The sequence below is a fragment of the Bos mutus genome, unplaced genomic scaffold (genome assembly GCF_027580195.1).
Source record: "Bos mutus isolate GX-2022 unplaced genomic scaffold, NWIPB_WYAK_1.1 CTG1141, whole genome shotgun sequence".
Taxonomy (NCBI): Eukaryota; Metazoa; Chordata; class Mammalia; order Artiodactyla; family Bovidae; genus Bos; species Bos mutus.
In genome coordinates, this window is record NW_027218604.1 from 33,156 (window position 1) to 49,990 (window position 16,835).

The 16,835-nt window shown below is 37.7% G+C and overlaps 1 protein-coding gene across 1 annotated transcript; it reads left to right on the forward strand.

Annotated features, from left to right (window-relative positions):
- Nucleotides 1-11,498: 11,498 nt before the first annotated feature.
- LOC106701133 (putative ankyrin repeat domain-containing protein 26-like 1) lies at nt 11,499-16,781 on the forward strand. The gene is made up of 2 exons (XM_070366699.1): nt 11,499-11,893; nt 15,301-16,781. Exons 1-2 carry the CDS (start codon nt 11,753-11,755, stop codon nt 15,619-15,621), a joined length of 462 nt encoding a protein of 153 aa, XP_070222800.1. The 5' UTR covers nt 11,499-11,752; the 3' UTR covers nt 15,622-16,781.
- The last annotated feature ends 54 nt before the right edge of the window (nt 16,782-16,835 follow it).

Here is a 16,835-nt window from a genome sequence, read left to right on the forward strand (position 1 = left end):
AAAAGCCTTTGCTTTGACTAGACGGACCTTTGTCAGCAAAGTAACATCTCTGCTTTTTAATACGCTAAGTTTGTCATATCTTTTCTTCCAAGGAGCAGGTGTCCTTTAATTTCATGACTGCAGTCACCATCTGCATTGATTTTGGAGCCCAAGAAAATAAAGTCTGTTTCTGTTCTCATTGTTTCCCCATCTCTTTGCCATGAAGTGATGGGACTGGATGCCATGACCTTTGTCAGTCCCATCCCTTCACTTTGGACAAATATCTACCCTGTGGTGTGTGTGCTTCTCTCCCCATCTTGCTACAGCCTGAAATGCTCTCCCTCTCCTGCCCTCTGTTCCCTTGAACTGTGTAAGTCTGCACTCAGGCATTATCTCTAGAAAAGCCATCCCTGACACCTTTTTCTACATTTTTTGTGAAACTCCAGTGTCTAGTACTGAGCAGAAACCTGAGAAATAATTATTGAATAAGAGACACTGGGGCTCTGTATCAACCTAGAGGGGTGGGATGGGGAGGGAGATGAGAAGGAGGTTCAAAAGGGGGGATATATGTGTACCTATGGCTGATTCATGTTGAGGTTTGACAGAAAACAACAAAATTCTGTAAAGCAGTTATCCTTCATAAAAAAAAAAAAACAAAAAAAAAAAAAATGCTATATATACCGAGGTGACTTTTAAGAGCTTGTCCTCTGCAGTCTAGGAGCCAAGAGGATAGACATGTAAAGAAATAATTTACAGTTCAGATCTATATCTATCACTAGAAAAATCTAGAAAGATACACTAGAAAAATCTTTAAAGTACTAAGGGAGCTACAAGGAAAGGTGTACCTCTTTATCAGGGAAAGATGGCAGTAATCAAAGACAACTTCACAAAGCAGGTTGAGCCTTAAAAGATGAAAAGTAATTTGTTGGAAGAGTAGAGGGAAGCATTTCAGATGAAGGAACTGATAAAAGCTAAAAAGTAAGAGGAATTTTGTAAACCATGAATAATGTTGCAGTTGATGCTTGGCATGTTGTAAAAAGGTCCTGTTATGAAGTAGAGAAGAGAATGTATGGTGACTTTATATGTCTGTCCTGTATTTTGTTTGGTTTCTGATTGTTTTGTTCACTGCTGTTTGGATCAATCTGTGACTGAATCTTTGAGCTGTTTGTGTGTCCTGTAACCTGGTGACATCTGGTATTTCCCAAATGGTTTGTTGAAGTTTTCAGGTCATTGGAAGTAGTTCTTAAAGAAGTAAATATTCAGCTGAAGATTAAGATTGATTTAATCTGTCATTTCATACAATGTTTTAGATCTCTGTTTTAAATGAGGATTATGTCTTTTATCTAAACATTCTAAGTAATTTTAACTAAACATGCAGATCTGTCAAGAGAACTAGACTTGGAAATGATAACAGAGGAAGAACAAGAAAAACTTGATGAAGATGAGAATAACCATGCACAGGTATGTAAAACTGTAAATTTCAATATCTGGTGTAGTACTGTATGAAAAAATGTGTATCAAACAAGGCAAATTAGAATGAAAGATAAGTTAACACCCATCACAAATGAGTTAAAGCAGAAGTTCAGTGAAATTTTGTGAGGAATACCAAATTACCGTTTCTCCTGAGGAAGATCCACTATGTGATAACCCTAAAGAAGGAGCAAACCAAAAGGAAATATCTCCTAATCTCACAAATAATATACCTGATTGTGAGGAAAAGATGCATTTGGAGTATCTGTCTCTCTAGTATTCCAAGCATTTCCTGAACAAAAAGAACCCAGTCTCAAAAATGTTTTTCCATGGTCTGTAAACTCTGGGTCCCTTGGATAGACTTGTCGGTCATCTTCAAAGCTTTGTTTCCCTGAAAATAAAGTAGACTTTGAAAATTATCAACTAGACATTGAACATGTGTTTATGAAAATTGAGGAGAGTTTTTATAATGATACAGAAAAAAAAAAAGTAGGGGAGCTGGTAGTTATATTTGAAGTGAAAGACCAAGAGATTGATATGCAAATGTCACAAAATATGAGGCAAGATCAAACTAATCGGAAATTAGACATGGGACAGGCATGTCATTCTAGTCTGTGACTTGTCTACTCTGGTAAGATGAAACATAGAATTCAAATAAAAATTCACGTTCCCCTTGCTGTTGTTAAAATACTGATCTGAAAAATAAAGCAATACAGGACTGGTTCCAGAAGCCACTGCATGCAGATAATTGCAGCGCTAGTGACAATAAAAGCATGGAACCTGAATTAGAAAATGGGAATTCTTCTCCACCTAATAGTCACAGCACATCTGAAAGTGTATGTAAATGAAGAATTAGAGAAGGATATGCAGAGGTTTAAGAATGAAATAGACATGTTTCAAGTAGAGTTGCTGGCTCTGGAAAAAAGAAAATTTAACTTCCAAAAGAGTTTCTCATTTTCTCTTGCTTTGGTTTTTCTCTTTCTTGATGATGTGGTCCATTTTGATTTTCCATTTATGAATAAAGCGGGGTCATCCAAAGAGGTAATTTTGTAGAAATCAATTATTATCTCAATAACAGGAATTCAGGAAACTATTTTCATGGCTTTTGTCCTTCAATCAATTCTCATATCTAATTCTTCTCCGTCAGTCTTCATATGGACTGGGAAACTCATTTACCTATTTACCATGTGGTCTTCTGAGCCAGAATAAGCACCAAGGAAATTGCTTAAGAAGAATAATCAGCTAGGGTTTTGTGTTTTTTTTTTTTTCCCCCTTTAACTCTGTTGGGTTAAATATAAGTTATATTTCCATAGAATGGGAAGAAAGCACTGACTGAGAGATGGGATTTGAACATGTGTTCCCTCTAATCTCTTCATTGTGGTTGAATATGTGTGATCTTCTCTGCTTTCTGCAATCGCTGGGCACTTAGATTTCCAGCATGGCCTCTTCAGGATCTTTTTAATAATAAATACATGTGCTCCCACATATGCTTTAATCAGCACTCTCAGATGTTTCTTTTGAGACAGACCTTTCCATTATGTTGTTTACTAAAATGTAGAAAGTTTTGACATGTGTGATTTTGTTACATAGATAGTGTGTGTGTGTGTGTGTGTGTGTGTGTGTGTGTGTGTGTGTGTGTGTGTGTGTGATAGTTACTCAGTCATGTCCAACTCTTTTCAAACCCTTGGACTGTAGCCTGCCAGGCTCCTCTGCCCATGGAATTCCCCAGGCCAGAAAGAATACCAGAGTGGCTAGCTGTTCCCTTCTCCAGAGGATCTTCCTAACCCAGGGATCAAACCCAGGTCTCCCCATTGAAGGTGGATTCTTTAATATTTGAGCCACCAGGGAAGCCCATAGGTAGTATAAACCCTGAGCAAAAAAAAAAAAAAAAAAGTGTTTATCTACAAAGGAGAAGACTGAGTTCTGAGATGCTGTGAGATTTTTCTTTCTTCAGTAATAGGTTTTTAAAATTGTTTGTTTGCTGTTTTGTGTAAGAGGTGCTTTGACTGAGTTTGAACAACACACAAAAACAAAAAAAAAAAAAAAAAAAAAAAAAAAAAAACTCTATGTATTCTCCTTTTTTTAAAAAAAAAAAAAAGGAGATGAGCCCTACCCCCAACTAAGGCATTGAGTTACTGTGCCAAAGTCATGCTTTTAACTTATCTGATTAATCTGATGAATTCATTTGGTAATATATAACATTCAACATTCCAGAATTGTATCATCTCTTTTGGTGCCATAAAATGCTAGGGAGTGCCAGTTTAGGGCCTTAAACAAAACCTTTTTTTTTTTTTTTTTTAATTTTATTGCTGTTTTTGGTAAATAGTGGGGCAATACTAGGTAATTATTTCTATACCCTCTAGCTGTAAGGTTTGATGGTTATTGAATGTGGAATTGGGAAGCATTACTTATATTCCAGAATTCCACACTAACTAACAACTCCTCAGTTTCATTCTGCTCCTTGTGTTTTGGTAAACTCTGGTTCATTTAATTTAGTGAACACTGTCACTTTTTTGCTATCTCCTGGATCCAAGTGAAAAAAGAATTGTAAAAGGCAGAGGGGAAAGAATAGCTTTAGTGCAGAGAGAAGAATGTTTCCTTTCTGAGGTGTGAAGGTGTCACATCCTCTACATCTGGCTGTTTAATGGAAAATCCAGGTAGTAAAGACCAAAGAGGACAGATTTTGTGTCTTTGTCTTTTTATTTCTCTGTCTCTGCCATCAGATGGGGAAGACTGAATATGAATAATTGCATCTTATTAAGAAAGCCATTTTTGAAATTTTGGGAATTTTCTTTTCCTCAAACAGAAAGGAGCAGATTTTACAAAAATTTCAGTGACTTGTAAGTGATAAAATTAAAATAAACCCAAAAATATTTTTATCACTTAAATTCAGGGTGAGCACTGAGTCAAATAATAAAATTGAAAACAAAGATCTTTATAATCAATACATAGCAATTATTCTTAGTGTCAAACTTCCATTAAAGGTTGAAGAAGAAAAGAAACACAAAAGTAGTGAAGTGGAAATATCAGAGAACATATGTGATGCTGCTGATGAGAGTGGATTGTTTCAGCAGAGAAAGAGTGGAGGAAACAGCAACCAGGAGTTTCCTGCTATGCAGAATGAGGGTTCTGATAGGTAATCCTATATCAATATTTAACAGCACATCCCTTGTTATGTTCCTATAAAATAATTTCTAACTTGAGCTAATGTTTGTGATGTACAGATTTTATATTTTACTAGAGATATAGTTATTTTTAATACTCTTGTCCTTTAGCCTTATTACTAGAGTTCCTTTGTTAACATACCACCATGTTACATATTAGAGTATTCTGGATTTGACTGCATATTTGCCTTAATCAGTGTGTTGTATATTTAAATTTGTTTTGTCACTAATGAACATCCTTTCATTTCAGTTTGAGGACTTCTTTCAGCATTTCTCATGAGGCGGGACTAGTGGTGATGAACTCCATCAGGTTTGCTTTGTCTGGGACAGTTTTTATTTCTCTTTCATTTCTGAAAGACAACTTTTCTGGAAAGAGTACTCTTGGCTGGCAGGTTTTTCTCTCCTAGCACTTTGAGTATGTCCATGGAGGGAGGCCAAATTGCTGATGGTGGCGGGAGAACTGATGAGGCATCAGTCTTTCAGCCGTGATGCTGCTGTCGCTGCATCATGTGGGTGGTTTAAAAGTGAGCTCTCCTCCCCTGGCCAAATATTTCCTTGGTTTCTTCTTTCATGGTATATGTGCCTCATGTCATTTAAAATACCACCTAAATTAAGTGTGGCTTTTTTCTGTGAATTCTTTTTCATTTATTTTTGGCTGTGCTGGGTCTTTGCTGCCACAGTGCTTGGGCTTCTCAGTGTGGTGTCTTCTCTTGATGCTGAGCGTGGGCTCTAGGGTGCTGGCTCCAGTAGCTGTGTAGCATGGTTTAGTTGCACCATGGCATGTGGGATCTTCCCTGACCAGGAATGGAACACCTTCCCCCTTTATTGGTAGGTGGAGTCCTAAGCACTGGACCACCAGGGAAGTCCCTAAATTCACCATTATTATATTTAGAAGCAAAACAAAAAATATAGTGTAAATCTACTTATGACTCCCATGTCTAAGAGTCAAGGCGTTTAGCCAGTGGACTCCAGGTTTGCAGTGTAGCCCTTGAGGTTCTTCTCAGTGTCTTTCCAGATGCATCTCTCTATTTTCTTCCATGTATTTTGTGCTCTTCCTTCCAGGTTCCTCAGAAACAACCCAGATGCCCTGTGCCTGATGTTTGTGCTCACATTTGAATCTCCAAGTAGAATGATTTTCTCCCTTTTCTGTTTCTCATGACCTCCTCTCTTCACTTCTTCTGCAAATCCTTCCTTATTTCACTTATCACTTTCATATGTCAAGTTTTATATATCATATTGTATCATAATCATATCTGTGTTTGAAGGAAGAATTTGTTTTCTTGCATATGGTTGGTACTCTATAACTGTCTTGTGAATTAATCAATGACTTAAGATGGGTAAGAGTTGGAATTTTATAAGAATTGGTTTTTTTTTATTCTTTATCAGTTGAATTATTAGAAAACATTGGCTTTTTTGTGGACTTTTTAAAGTAGAGATCCTGGTTTGCACAGGAAGGAAGTAAAGAAAAAGAATGATGACAAATGGACACCAGAAGAAAGTGTGATTGCACCAATATTTGAAAAGACTGATTCCCTGACTGGTGGTCTGCTGCACGTGAATGATGACAGCATTTTAAGGGAAGTGGATCAGGTTGATGACAGGTACATTCTCCAGATTCCTTGTTTGTAGGGAAAGAAATATTAGCACTGAATACTTCTTCTAGAAATAGAGCAGCATTATACAGTGCTCAGGCCAAGACAAGAGATTGCTCAACTCTAGTGGATAAACACTGCTGAAAGGTTAAGGTGAGGACCAATACCTTTGGCCAGGAAGTCCTTTCAGTAAATAGTCCCCTTGGACAAGCTGGACTGTAATGAATACACCTAAACATTCAGTAGGGAATGTTATTGGGATAGGCAATGAAGAACTGGATGGTAACTGAAGAGGAATGTGGAGTTCACAGTTGTTACTTGTTTTATGTTAAGAAGGGAGCTTTTAGAGTATGTATGCTATTGGAGGGAGAAGGCAATGGCACCCCACTCCAGTACTGTTGCCTGGCAAATCCCATGGATGGAGGAGCCTGGTAGGCTGCAGTCCATGGGGTCACTAGGAGTCAGACACTACTGAGTGACTTCACTTTCACTTTTCAATTTCATGCATTGGAGAAGGAAATGGCAACCCACTCCAGTGTTCTTGCCTGGAGAATCCCAGGGACTGGGGAGCCTGGTGGGCTGCCGTCTATGGGGTCACACAGAGTCGGACACGAATGAAGTGACTTAGCAGTAGCAGCAGCATGCTATTGGAAATGAGCCAGCAGATGGCGTGTTTATTTAGTTTAGTCTTGTTTGCATTTCCAATACTAGAAAGCTTATTGATTGTATGACATTATCTTTAAACTATTACAGTGAACTAATTGTACATACTACTTCTGTTCATGTATAGTTTTATGGTAAGGGCTTGTTCATTGGTTCTGAAGTGTAATATTTCTATGTAATGGAATATGCAGATGATTGCTTAAGTTAATTCTATCATATATAGATTTTCAAAAATTACATAATTGTGAATTTACAAACACTTAGGCTATACTGAATAGGATATGGTCATTCCTTGATGATTCTAGTTGATAGTAACATGATGAGTAGCTATGATTTTGTAAGGTGCTCTGAAACATCACATCATATTAACTTCATAGTTGTTTATAGATTCCAGGGAAAAGGGAAAGATTTTGTTTATATTCAATAGAAAAACATTATTAGCAGTCTTTCACAAATTATTCCTTTTGCATGATAAAGATCTAAATGACAAAACCCATGCTTCCTTTACTAAGCGTGTCATTAACACATATTGTGTGCTCAATACATGTATGTCAGATGCATGAAGAAACAGCAGAATGGGTGAATGAATGCCTATTGATGAATTTCTTTACAGAAAACAAAACTTTATTGACAGTAGATTTGCAGGCTTGCCTACCTCTGAAGTCTTTTTAATTTTTGAGAAATATGTTTTAAGATTCAGAAATCATTATTTATAGCTATAGCTAGACCTGAAATAATACTATAGATTCATTTGCTATTGTATTACTTAAAAAGACTTTTCAATATTACTTTCTCAGCATATTTTGGAAGAGCAGTGTGAAGCCAGACTTCCTGGGTTTGAATTCTGGGTCTGTTGGTGACATGCTGAGTGGGCTTGGGCAAGTTCCTCAGCCTTTGTGTGCTCCATTTCTTCCTATACCTATCTCCCAGAATGATTGTGGGGATGAAAATGCCTTTAGGACATGTCAGGTGCTTCTAATAATGAATGGCCAATGCATAGGAAGTCCTCAAAAAGCTAATATCTTGGTTATTCAAATGGATTTCTTTCTTAGAAGAACTGAAGGAAATACCTCCCAGATAGGTTGTATTGCCATAAAAGTTAGTTCTTATGGAAAAGAACAGGTGCCAAAAACACTGGTATACTGTTTCCTATCACACAATGCAAGTAACTTTATGTTTTTCCTTTTCTTTGGATCTAACTTTAATACTTTATTAATATTACTGATATATTTTCTGTGTCCTTTAATGCTGCTCTTATTTATTTCTGCATCCTTTATAGACAATTACTTGCCAATGCAAAGAGTTTATATAAAAAAGAAAAGTTGAGGTATTGTTTGTATTTTTGAATATTTAATATTAGCCTGAAAAGAATCATTTGTTCTTTTAGGCCTGCAAGGAAAACACCGTATGAAAAGAAGAAAGTATAGTAAAAAAAAAAATGAACTTTCAAAAATATTATCCTTGTCGAAAATACTTTGTCAAAGGAATAGTGGTAAAATAGAAAATCTTCCTTTGTTGTAGAGAAGTTTACTTTGAACACATCATTTAGAAACACTGTTGATAAAGTTATCCTTTTGATAAAAATCTCTTCTTTTAAGAAATGTCTGTTTTTGTTTTGATACAGAGATTTATCACCTCTGTACACTTGGTGTATTTATATAGATTTTAAGGACATTGTGAAACAGTATTGTTTATGTGTAGGTCTGCTAAGCTGCTAAGTCACTTCAGTCGTGTTCGACTCTGTGCGACCCCATGGATGGCAGCCCACTAGACTCCCCTGTCCCTGGGTTTCTCCAGGCAAGAACACTGGAGTGGGCTGCCATTTCCTTCTCCAGTGCATGAAAGTGAAAAGTCAAAGTGAAGTCACTTAGTCATGTCTGACTCTTAGCGACCTCATGGACTGCAGCCTACCAGGCTCCTCTGTGTAGGTCAAAGAACAAATTAATTATGTGAATGAACTGGATGACTTAACTCAGTCGTCCAAGACTGTTTCTGAGGATGGTGACGTGCTTTACTCTACGAATTACATGTTGCAAATAGAACCTCTCAACGTGGGGTGTAAAGGTAGGACCACAGTGTAAATGTTAATGGAAAGCCTGTCTGTGTATAGAGTAGTGATATATGCACACCTTGTCAGTACTGCTCTAGAGCCAGGGATATATTACAGTGCTGTGCATCTCAGAAGTTTGATTTGCATTAAAAGGACATGAAAGTGAGTGTATACTCTGAGACACAGGCCTATGATACTCTCACTCACTGTACCTTCTGTTGACTCTTCTTCTTTCCTATGCCTTCACCCATGGTCAGGTCAGCATCATTTTCCTCCTAGAGTAACTGAAATAATCTCAGGACTTCTTTCCATGCCACTCTACCTGGCAGAACCTCGGTCTGCACAGCAACTGTAATTATTGCCTATTTTTAAACATTCAGGTCTCATCATGCTACCCCGTTGCTTCGAGCCCAACTGTTGCCTCTCTTTGCTGCATGGTTAAAGGTCACAATTGTGTGGTTCCATCTGGTTTTAGTTTTCACCCTTCTTTCTACATGAATTTTAGAATCAGCTTGTCAATTCCCTAAAATGTCTGCTGGTCTTAACATTTTCATTTTCCTTCAGTTCAAAATACTTTGTACTTTCTCTTTTCATTACCTTTTTGATCCAAGGGTTATTTAGACCCGTGTGATTTAGTTTCCAAATATTGAGAGTTTTCCAGAGATCCTTCTTTGGCTCTTGCTCATGATTTGATAGGTGCATCCAGAGGGGCTCTGGGGCTAGGACTGATTATTTCCTGCCTTGGAGGCAAGACCTTGCTGACTACTCTGTTCATTCTGCTGGTATCTAGGAATTTCCCAGCCTAGCTCATGAGAATTGGAGAAGGAAATGGCAACCCACTCCAGTGTTCTTGCCTGGAGAATCCCAGGGATGGCAGTGCCTGGTAGGCTGCTGTCTATGGGGTCGCCCAGAGTCAGACATGACTGAAGCGACTTAGCAGCAGCAGCAGCAGCTCATGAGAATAGATAGAATTCCTGGGACTGAGTGAGCACCAGTCACAGGTTCCTATAGTCTTTTCAGATGGTTTCTTCCTGGTCTCAGGTGGTTTCTCCCAGATGGGCTCTGTTCCTTCCTCTGCTGAATACCCAAGGGGCTCCTCCTCAGATCTACAGGGTCCTTTTCCTCTCTGTTCCACTCTCTCCTCTCCATGGTTCTAATCTGTGATCTCTGCACACTTTGGTTCACCAGACTGTCAGCTTCATCACCTCCTGTCAGGGAGTCTGGCTAACTCAGCTTCCATTCCTTCTCCCTGTGTTGGAGCCTGGAAATTCTCTCAAGGCAGTGAGCTCAGGCATTCCTTAGGCTAACCTCATGTGTTTCCAGGATCATTGTCTTTCATTCCCTGAAGTCCTTTGTCATGAAAATAATTGTTTAATGTATTTTGTAGGTGTTGTTTTTGCTTGCTCCACTCAGGAAGGTAAATCAGTAGCTGTTCACTCTATCTTGGTTAAAAACATAATGGCAGCTGGAGACTGTCCACAGGGTTGTTCTTCCTACTCTACTTACTACTTTCTGCTCATCCTTCATTTCTCAGTGTGACATCTCTTCCCCAGGGAAATCTTTCCTGGACCCAGTCTATGTCAAGTTCTGTTATATGATCATAGAACTCTCTTTTCTTAGAGTATCTATCTGAAGTTCATAATTATTTTATTTTCTTTGTCTTCTACTAGACTTCAAGCTAAACAAAACCCAGGGGCATCTGTTTTATTTTCAGAGCTTTAGAATAATATCTTCCACATTATAGACCCTTAATACTTGTTCAGTGTGTGGATGAGTGAACGTGAATTGCACAGTCCTTTATACTCAAAAATTACTCACATAAATTTTTTTTTGTTTGTTTCTATCTTTGTTTTCTTCATCATGCAGATTCTGTTGGCTTGTTGAAAATTCAGGATACAATTCTTTTGCATGAAAGATTAGTAGATTTTCAAAGCCAAAGCCACTGTGAACTACTTAGAGGAGAATTTTACAGAATGAAAAGTAAGGTTTGTGGGCTACAAAAAGAGCTGTCAGAAACCAAAGAAGTGAAATCACAGTTAGAGCATCAGAAAGTGGAGTGGGAACGAGAGCTCAGCAGCTTGAGGTACTGTACACCTTGCTTTTAAAAAAATATTTGAACTATTGTTTCCTTTAATACTGCAGAGATGTAGACATGTTATAATGACTAACTTATCCTCTAGGATTTTACAGAGGAGAAAATGTTAGTAGTATTGTGGAGTGTGAAATTCTTGGAAATAATATAGCATTTTCTTAACAGTGAATGCTTCCAATAACTTAATGTATATTTTTCCAAATCATCATTTTCATGAGCATACAGAAGTCCACCATAATGGAAACCCCATTAAATATTTACCAAATTGACTTTCAGTTGTTTTTTCACTTTTATGTATTCTATTTAATACTGCAAGAAACACCTTTTCTATAAATTCATTTCTACCTTTCTAATTATTTTAAATACATTTTCTTTAATAATATCATATAATTTGGTCAAAGTATGAGAACTTAAAAATGGTCTGTGATCTATATTTCTAAACTATTCTTAGGAAAGTTTATATTACTTTACATTCCCACCTGCAGATTTATGAAGTAGCCATTTTTCTCAAGAGAAAATGAAAACAAAATTTATGCAGTTTTATTCTTAACCCTCTGTCTGAAAACAGTGACCATTATTAAGTGTTTTTCATTGTATTCCCCCCACGTTTACTATTTTAAACATTGTGAAGAGGGAACGAAAGTTATTGCAGCAGTGAATAATCTCATGATTTTCTAAGAAGAGTTTTAAATTTTGCAGATTCACCTTAAAGCAAGAAGAAGAGAATAGAAGAAATGCCAAGATGTTATATGAAAAAATGAGGGAGCATTTAAGAAGAAAAGAAGACCAATATAGTAAAGAAGTTGAAGTGAAACAGCACCTAGAACTCACTTTCCAAGCAGTAGAAGTGAAAGTGAAGACTGAGAGAAATAATCTGAATCAGGTAGAGTAATCTTTGGTGAAAATTTCAAATTTCTAACATGATTTTATCAATATTATTTATAATATCCACCTTTTTAAAAAATACCATTTATTTAGTGTCATTTTGTTTAGTGTTATAGGAAATTTTAGGTTAATTGTTAAAAACAAAAGAAAAGAAATTCAAAGTTCCCAAAGTAACAAGGCCGGAAATAAGAATTGTATGATCCTGACATGCTGGGTGCACTTTTTCGAGCAGAGGGAGGAAGAGGTCACATCAGTAGCTCACACAATAGATCCTGAGAAACCACAGGGTTGAGAATGGTGTAGAAACTGGAGGTTAAGCTCTCAGCCCACCTCAGGCAACCAATCCTTCAGCCTTGACAGACCATTCATGAGTGAATAGGTCTAGAAGAGAAGGGGCACTGGGAGGGACCATCGTGCCTAATTTTACATCAAGTTGCCTCTGGCCTTCAATCTGGCAGGTGGCTGAGGGTCGTGGACCCCCCTCCCTCTGTGCCCATCAGCCCTCCAGTCCACCTGCCCCATGAACAGCTCAGAGCTGGCTCCAGCTTTCCCAGCTGCATTCTCCCTCACAGCAGAGTCCTCAAGGACAGGTGTTAACTGGTGTCCTCAAGAGGTGCAGGAATTTTTTCCCAGCAGTTGGTAGAAACCAGACACTCTTGAAGTTGGTTGTCCTTCCTTCTGCAGAGTTCTCGAGTGGCATCTCACAGCAGAGGAATTTGCTTCCACACCTGATGTCCCTCTCAAACATGGACTGGGTCCCATCCCCGAGGTCCTAGCAGCAGATCTCCCACAATGAAAAGCTCTCGGGAAGAGGTCAGGAAAGTAGTATTTGTAATTCAAATCCATTTGTCTAGAGCAGTCAGGTAGTGACATACGATGGCCTCATCCAAGGAGAGGCCTTTAATATTTTCCATAGGAATCAATCTCAAATCTTTTGTGACTATCTTGGAGGAGCCGGCACCCTGATTGTGGTTTAGGCAAGGAAGACCATGTGTGGTCCACCATCGACTGCTACCTGACCAAGTCCCTCTGCTTTGGAGTGAATGTGTCAGTCACTCCATGCATGTAGTCATCACCTTCAGTGTCTGAATCAGAGTCCATTCTTGGCTCCACTGTCATTTCTTTAACCAATACCCTGTCAACGACCTTTTCACATCATTTACTGTTTTTCATTTTGTAAAAACTGCGACATCAGTTGTAAAAACACTTTTGAACACTTTAAAAAGTTGTTTCTTTAGAATAAACTTATAAAAGTGCCTCCCCCGCACCAAGGGATGGGGGACTCTTGCTACCAATTAAAGATATTCTGGGTTTTGGTAATGATTTCACTTCCTCAATTGATCATTAGGTTAGTTTATCACTTCCCCTAATGGTAAGGAGGAAACTATAGGCAGTTCAGAGACCACATTTTGGATGTGATTCTTCTACTTGTGAGAAAATGAGCACTCTGCTCTGTGAATGTTCTATTTCAGTACAATGAACTTTTAAAAACAGTGATAGATATGGCATAATATATATTTAGTGATAGTTATTAAGTGTTTTTCATTGTGTTTTCCCCATCCTACTATTTTAAACATTATGGAGAGATAATGAAAGTTATTGCAGCAGCAAATAATCTCATAGTTTTCTAAGAGCTTTCTAAATTTTAGCTTATTTACCATTAGTGTATGTACCATGAATGAAATAGGAAGCTTATTTTGTATTGATATGTTTGTACTAGAGACATGTGGTTTGATGTAAGAAGACTAGTAGAGTCCAAAGACCTGGCGAAAAGGCTGCAGCTTACTCATATTTTTAACTTTTTCCTTTACAGAATCATTACAGCTAATGAGTTAATTAATGTTTGTAGAAGTGCCTAGTACAGTTGTCAATGGGTGTAATTCTTATAATGGCCTATTAAAATGTTAAAAGGTAGCATATTCTCAAGGAAAAACTTTTTTGTACAAAATTTAGTCTATTTATACAGAATTAAGGCTCTTAGTGTGAAGTAGATGTATAGGAGGTATCAAATGCAGTGTTTATAAACCTAGCAAGTGGTGTTGTTTATTGAATTATAGTTGATTAACAATATTCTGTTAGTTTCAGGTATACAGCACAGTGATTCAGATATATATGTATATGTGTGTGTATTTTATATAAATGGGGCTTCCCTGCTGGCTCAGACTGTTATGAATCTGCCTGCAATGCAGAAGACCTGGGTTCAGTCCTTGGATTGGGAAGATCCCCTGGAGAAGGTGGAGAAGGCAATGACACCCCACTCCAGTACTCTTGCCTGGAAAATCCCATGGGCAGAGGAGCCTGGTAGGCTGCAGTCCATGGGGTCACTACGAGTCAGACACGACCGAGTGACTTCACTTTCACTTTTCACTTTCATGCATTGGAGAAGGAAATGGCAACCCATTCCAGTGTTCTTGCTTGGAGAATCCCAGGGACGGGGGAGCCTGGTGGGCTTCTGTCTATGGGGTCGCACAGAGTCGGGCACCACTGAAGTGACTTAGCAGCAGTAGCAGCAGCAGCATGGAGAAGGAAATGGCTGCCCATTCCAGTAGTCTTGCCTGGGAAATTCCATGGACAGAGGAGCCTGGCAGGCTATAGTCTATGGGGCCCCAAAGAGTTAGACATGACTGAGTGACTAATTCACATACACACTCACACACACACATGCTCACATGTACACACATATTCCGTTTCAGATTCTTCTTGCAGAATATTAAGTGTAGTTCCTTATGTTGTACAGTAGATCTCTGTTGGTTATTTTATATCTACTAGTGTGTATATGTTAATCCCAACATCCTAATTTATCCCTTCCCCTATCCTGCTTTCCCCTGTGGTCACCATAAGTTTGTTTTCTGTGTCTATGAGTCTCTTTCTGTTGTGTGAATAAGTTCATTTTAGATTCTACATATAAGCAGTATGATATAATACTTGTCTTTGTCTGACTTATATCACTTAGGTGATAATGTCTAGGTCCATCCCTGTTGCTGCAAATAGCATTATTTCATTCTTTTTTATGCCTTACTAGTTTTCCATTATATAAATATTCCACATCAGATGCAATTTTTAAGTGTAGTCAGATCTATGAATCTTTTATTTTAAGCCTTCTGGGTTTGTTGTAGTTCAGAGAGAAGCCTTTCCAGTTCTGAGTTTCTTGAAAAGTCTCTTGGGATTTTTTTTTTTTATTTTACTTTCGTGGATTCGTTGTCTTCCATTAAATTTTTGAACCTTTGGGAATTTCTGCTTGTATAAAGTCTGAAGATTGAATTGAACCTTATTTTTTCCTGTTGGAGACACACTTGGTGCAGTCTTTTCATTGTATAAACATACAAGTTAGTCTTTCATTTCAGAAGAAATCATGGAATGTCACTTTACTGAGTACTAGCTAAACATCTCCTTTGTTTCACTTAGGTTTATGATAATTGTGAAGAAACAAAAGACCTGTTGCACAAAAAGCACATGCTGCAGGAGGAAATTGCCATGCTAAGACTGGAGATAGATGCACTGAAAAATCAGCACCGGGAAAAGGAAGAGAACTATTTTGAGGACATTGAAATTCTCAAAGTAAAGAATGATGATCTTCAAAAGGCAATAAAACTGAATGAGGAATCGTTAACAAAGACTATATCCCACTATACAGGCCAGCTTAATGCTCTGACAGCTGAGAATACAATGCTAAACTCTAAGCTGGAGAACGAAAAAGAAAGTAAACAAAGACTGGAAAAGAAGTGAAATCCTACCGTTCTAGACTGGCTACTGCCTTACATGATCATGATCAAGGTCAGACATCAAAAAGAGATCTGGAACTTGCCTTCCAGAGAGCAAGAGATGAGTGGTTATGCTTGTGGGACAAAATGAAGTATGATGTGGCTAATCTAAAAGATAACAACGAGATGCTTTCCCAGCAACTATCTACAGTGGAAAGTATCTTCAATAAGCTGAAAATCAAGCTGCATCACATGAGAGATGATCTTAGAGAAAAGACTTTGATGTTAGAACGTGTCCAGAGAGATCTAAGCCAATCAGAGTGTCAAAAGCAGGAAATTGAACACATGTATCAGAATGAACAAGGCAAAGTGAATACATACCTTGGAAAGCAGGAATCCTTAGAGGAGAGATTATCTCAACTCCAGAGTGAAAACATGTTGCTCCACAGCAACTGGGTAATGCACAAAACAGAGCCAAAAGTAAAGAGAAGACAGTCATTAGCATCCAAGACCAGTTTCAGCAGATCGTGAGAAAACTTCAGGCCAAATATGAGAAACAAGGTCTGATGCTGGAGAAAAGAAACAAGGAGTTAATCAAGGAATGGAATCATTTAAAAGAGAGAATGTATTGGTATGAAAATGAGAAAGCAGAAGGAGAAGTGAGCATCCAGAAGGAGAAATAATTCTCAGACTTTCTGAAAGAAAGTTCAAAGTGATTCTTGATTCTGGCTAAATGTTGAATCTAGTTGAATATAAAAAATACACAGGCTGTGAATCTATGGTCTCTAAACCAGCCTAAAAGCATACCTTGTATCCAGCAAATAAAAATTAAACTGAAGAAATCTTTTACTTTGAGTAGGGACATCGTGTCATTTATGAAATGTTAAGAGATTTAGTTCTAAATTGTTAACATAGACAGGTACTAGTAATTTATTCTTTATTAAGGTAATAATTTTAATCTTTATGTTACCACATTTCAGTATCATGATGAAACAGATAAATGAAATGCTCAAACCTGAAATGAATATTTAAAAATGAAGCTTCAGTTACCTGGATTATCTTGATAGTCAATTCCAGGTTTCCCAGAGGCTGTATTTTATATATCGTACTTTGGCTTCAGTAGCTTGTCATATCTTTTTGTTATATTTGTTGGTACAATTTTATTTTTATTCATGTCACTTTGAGTTAATATGGGAAACATTTTAGCCTTGAATCATTGCCATCTATTTATCATCAGTT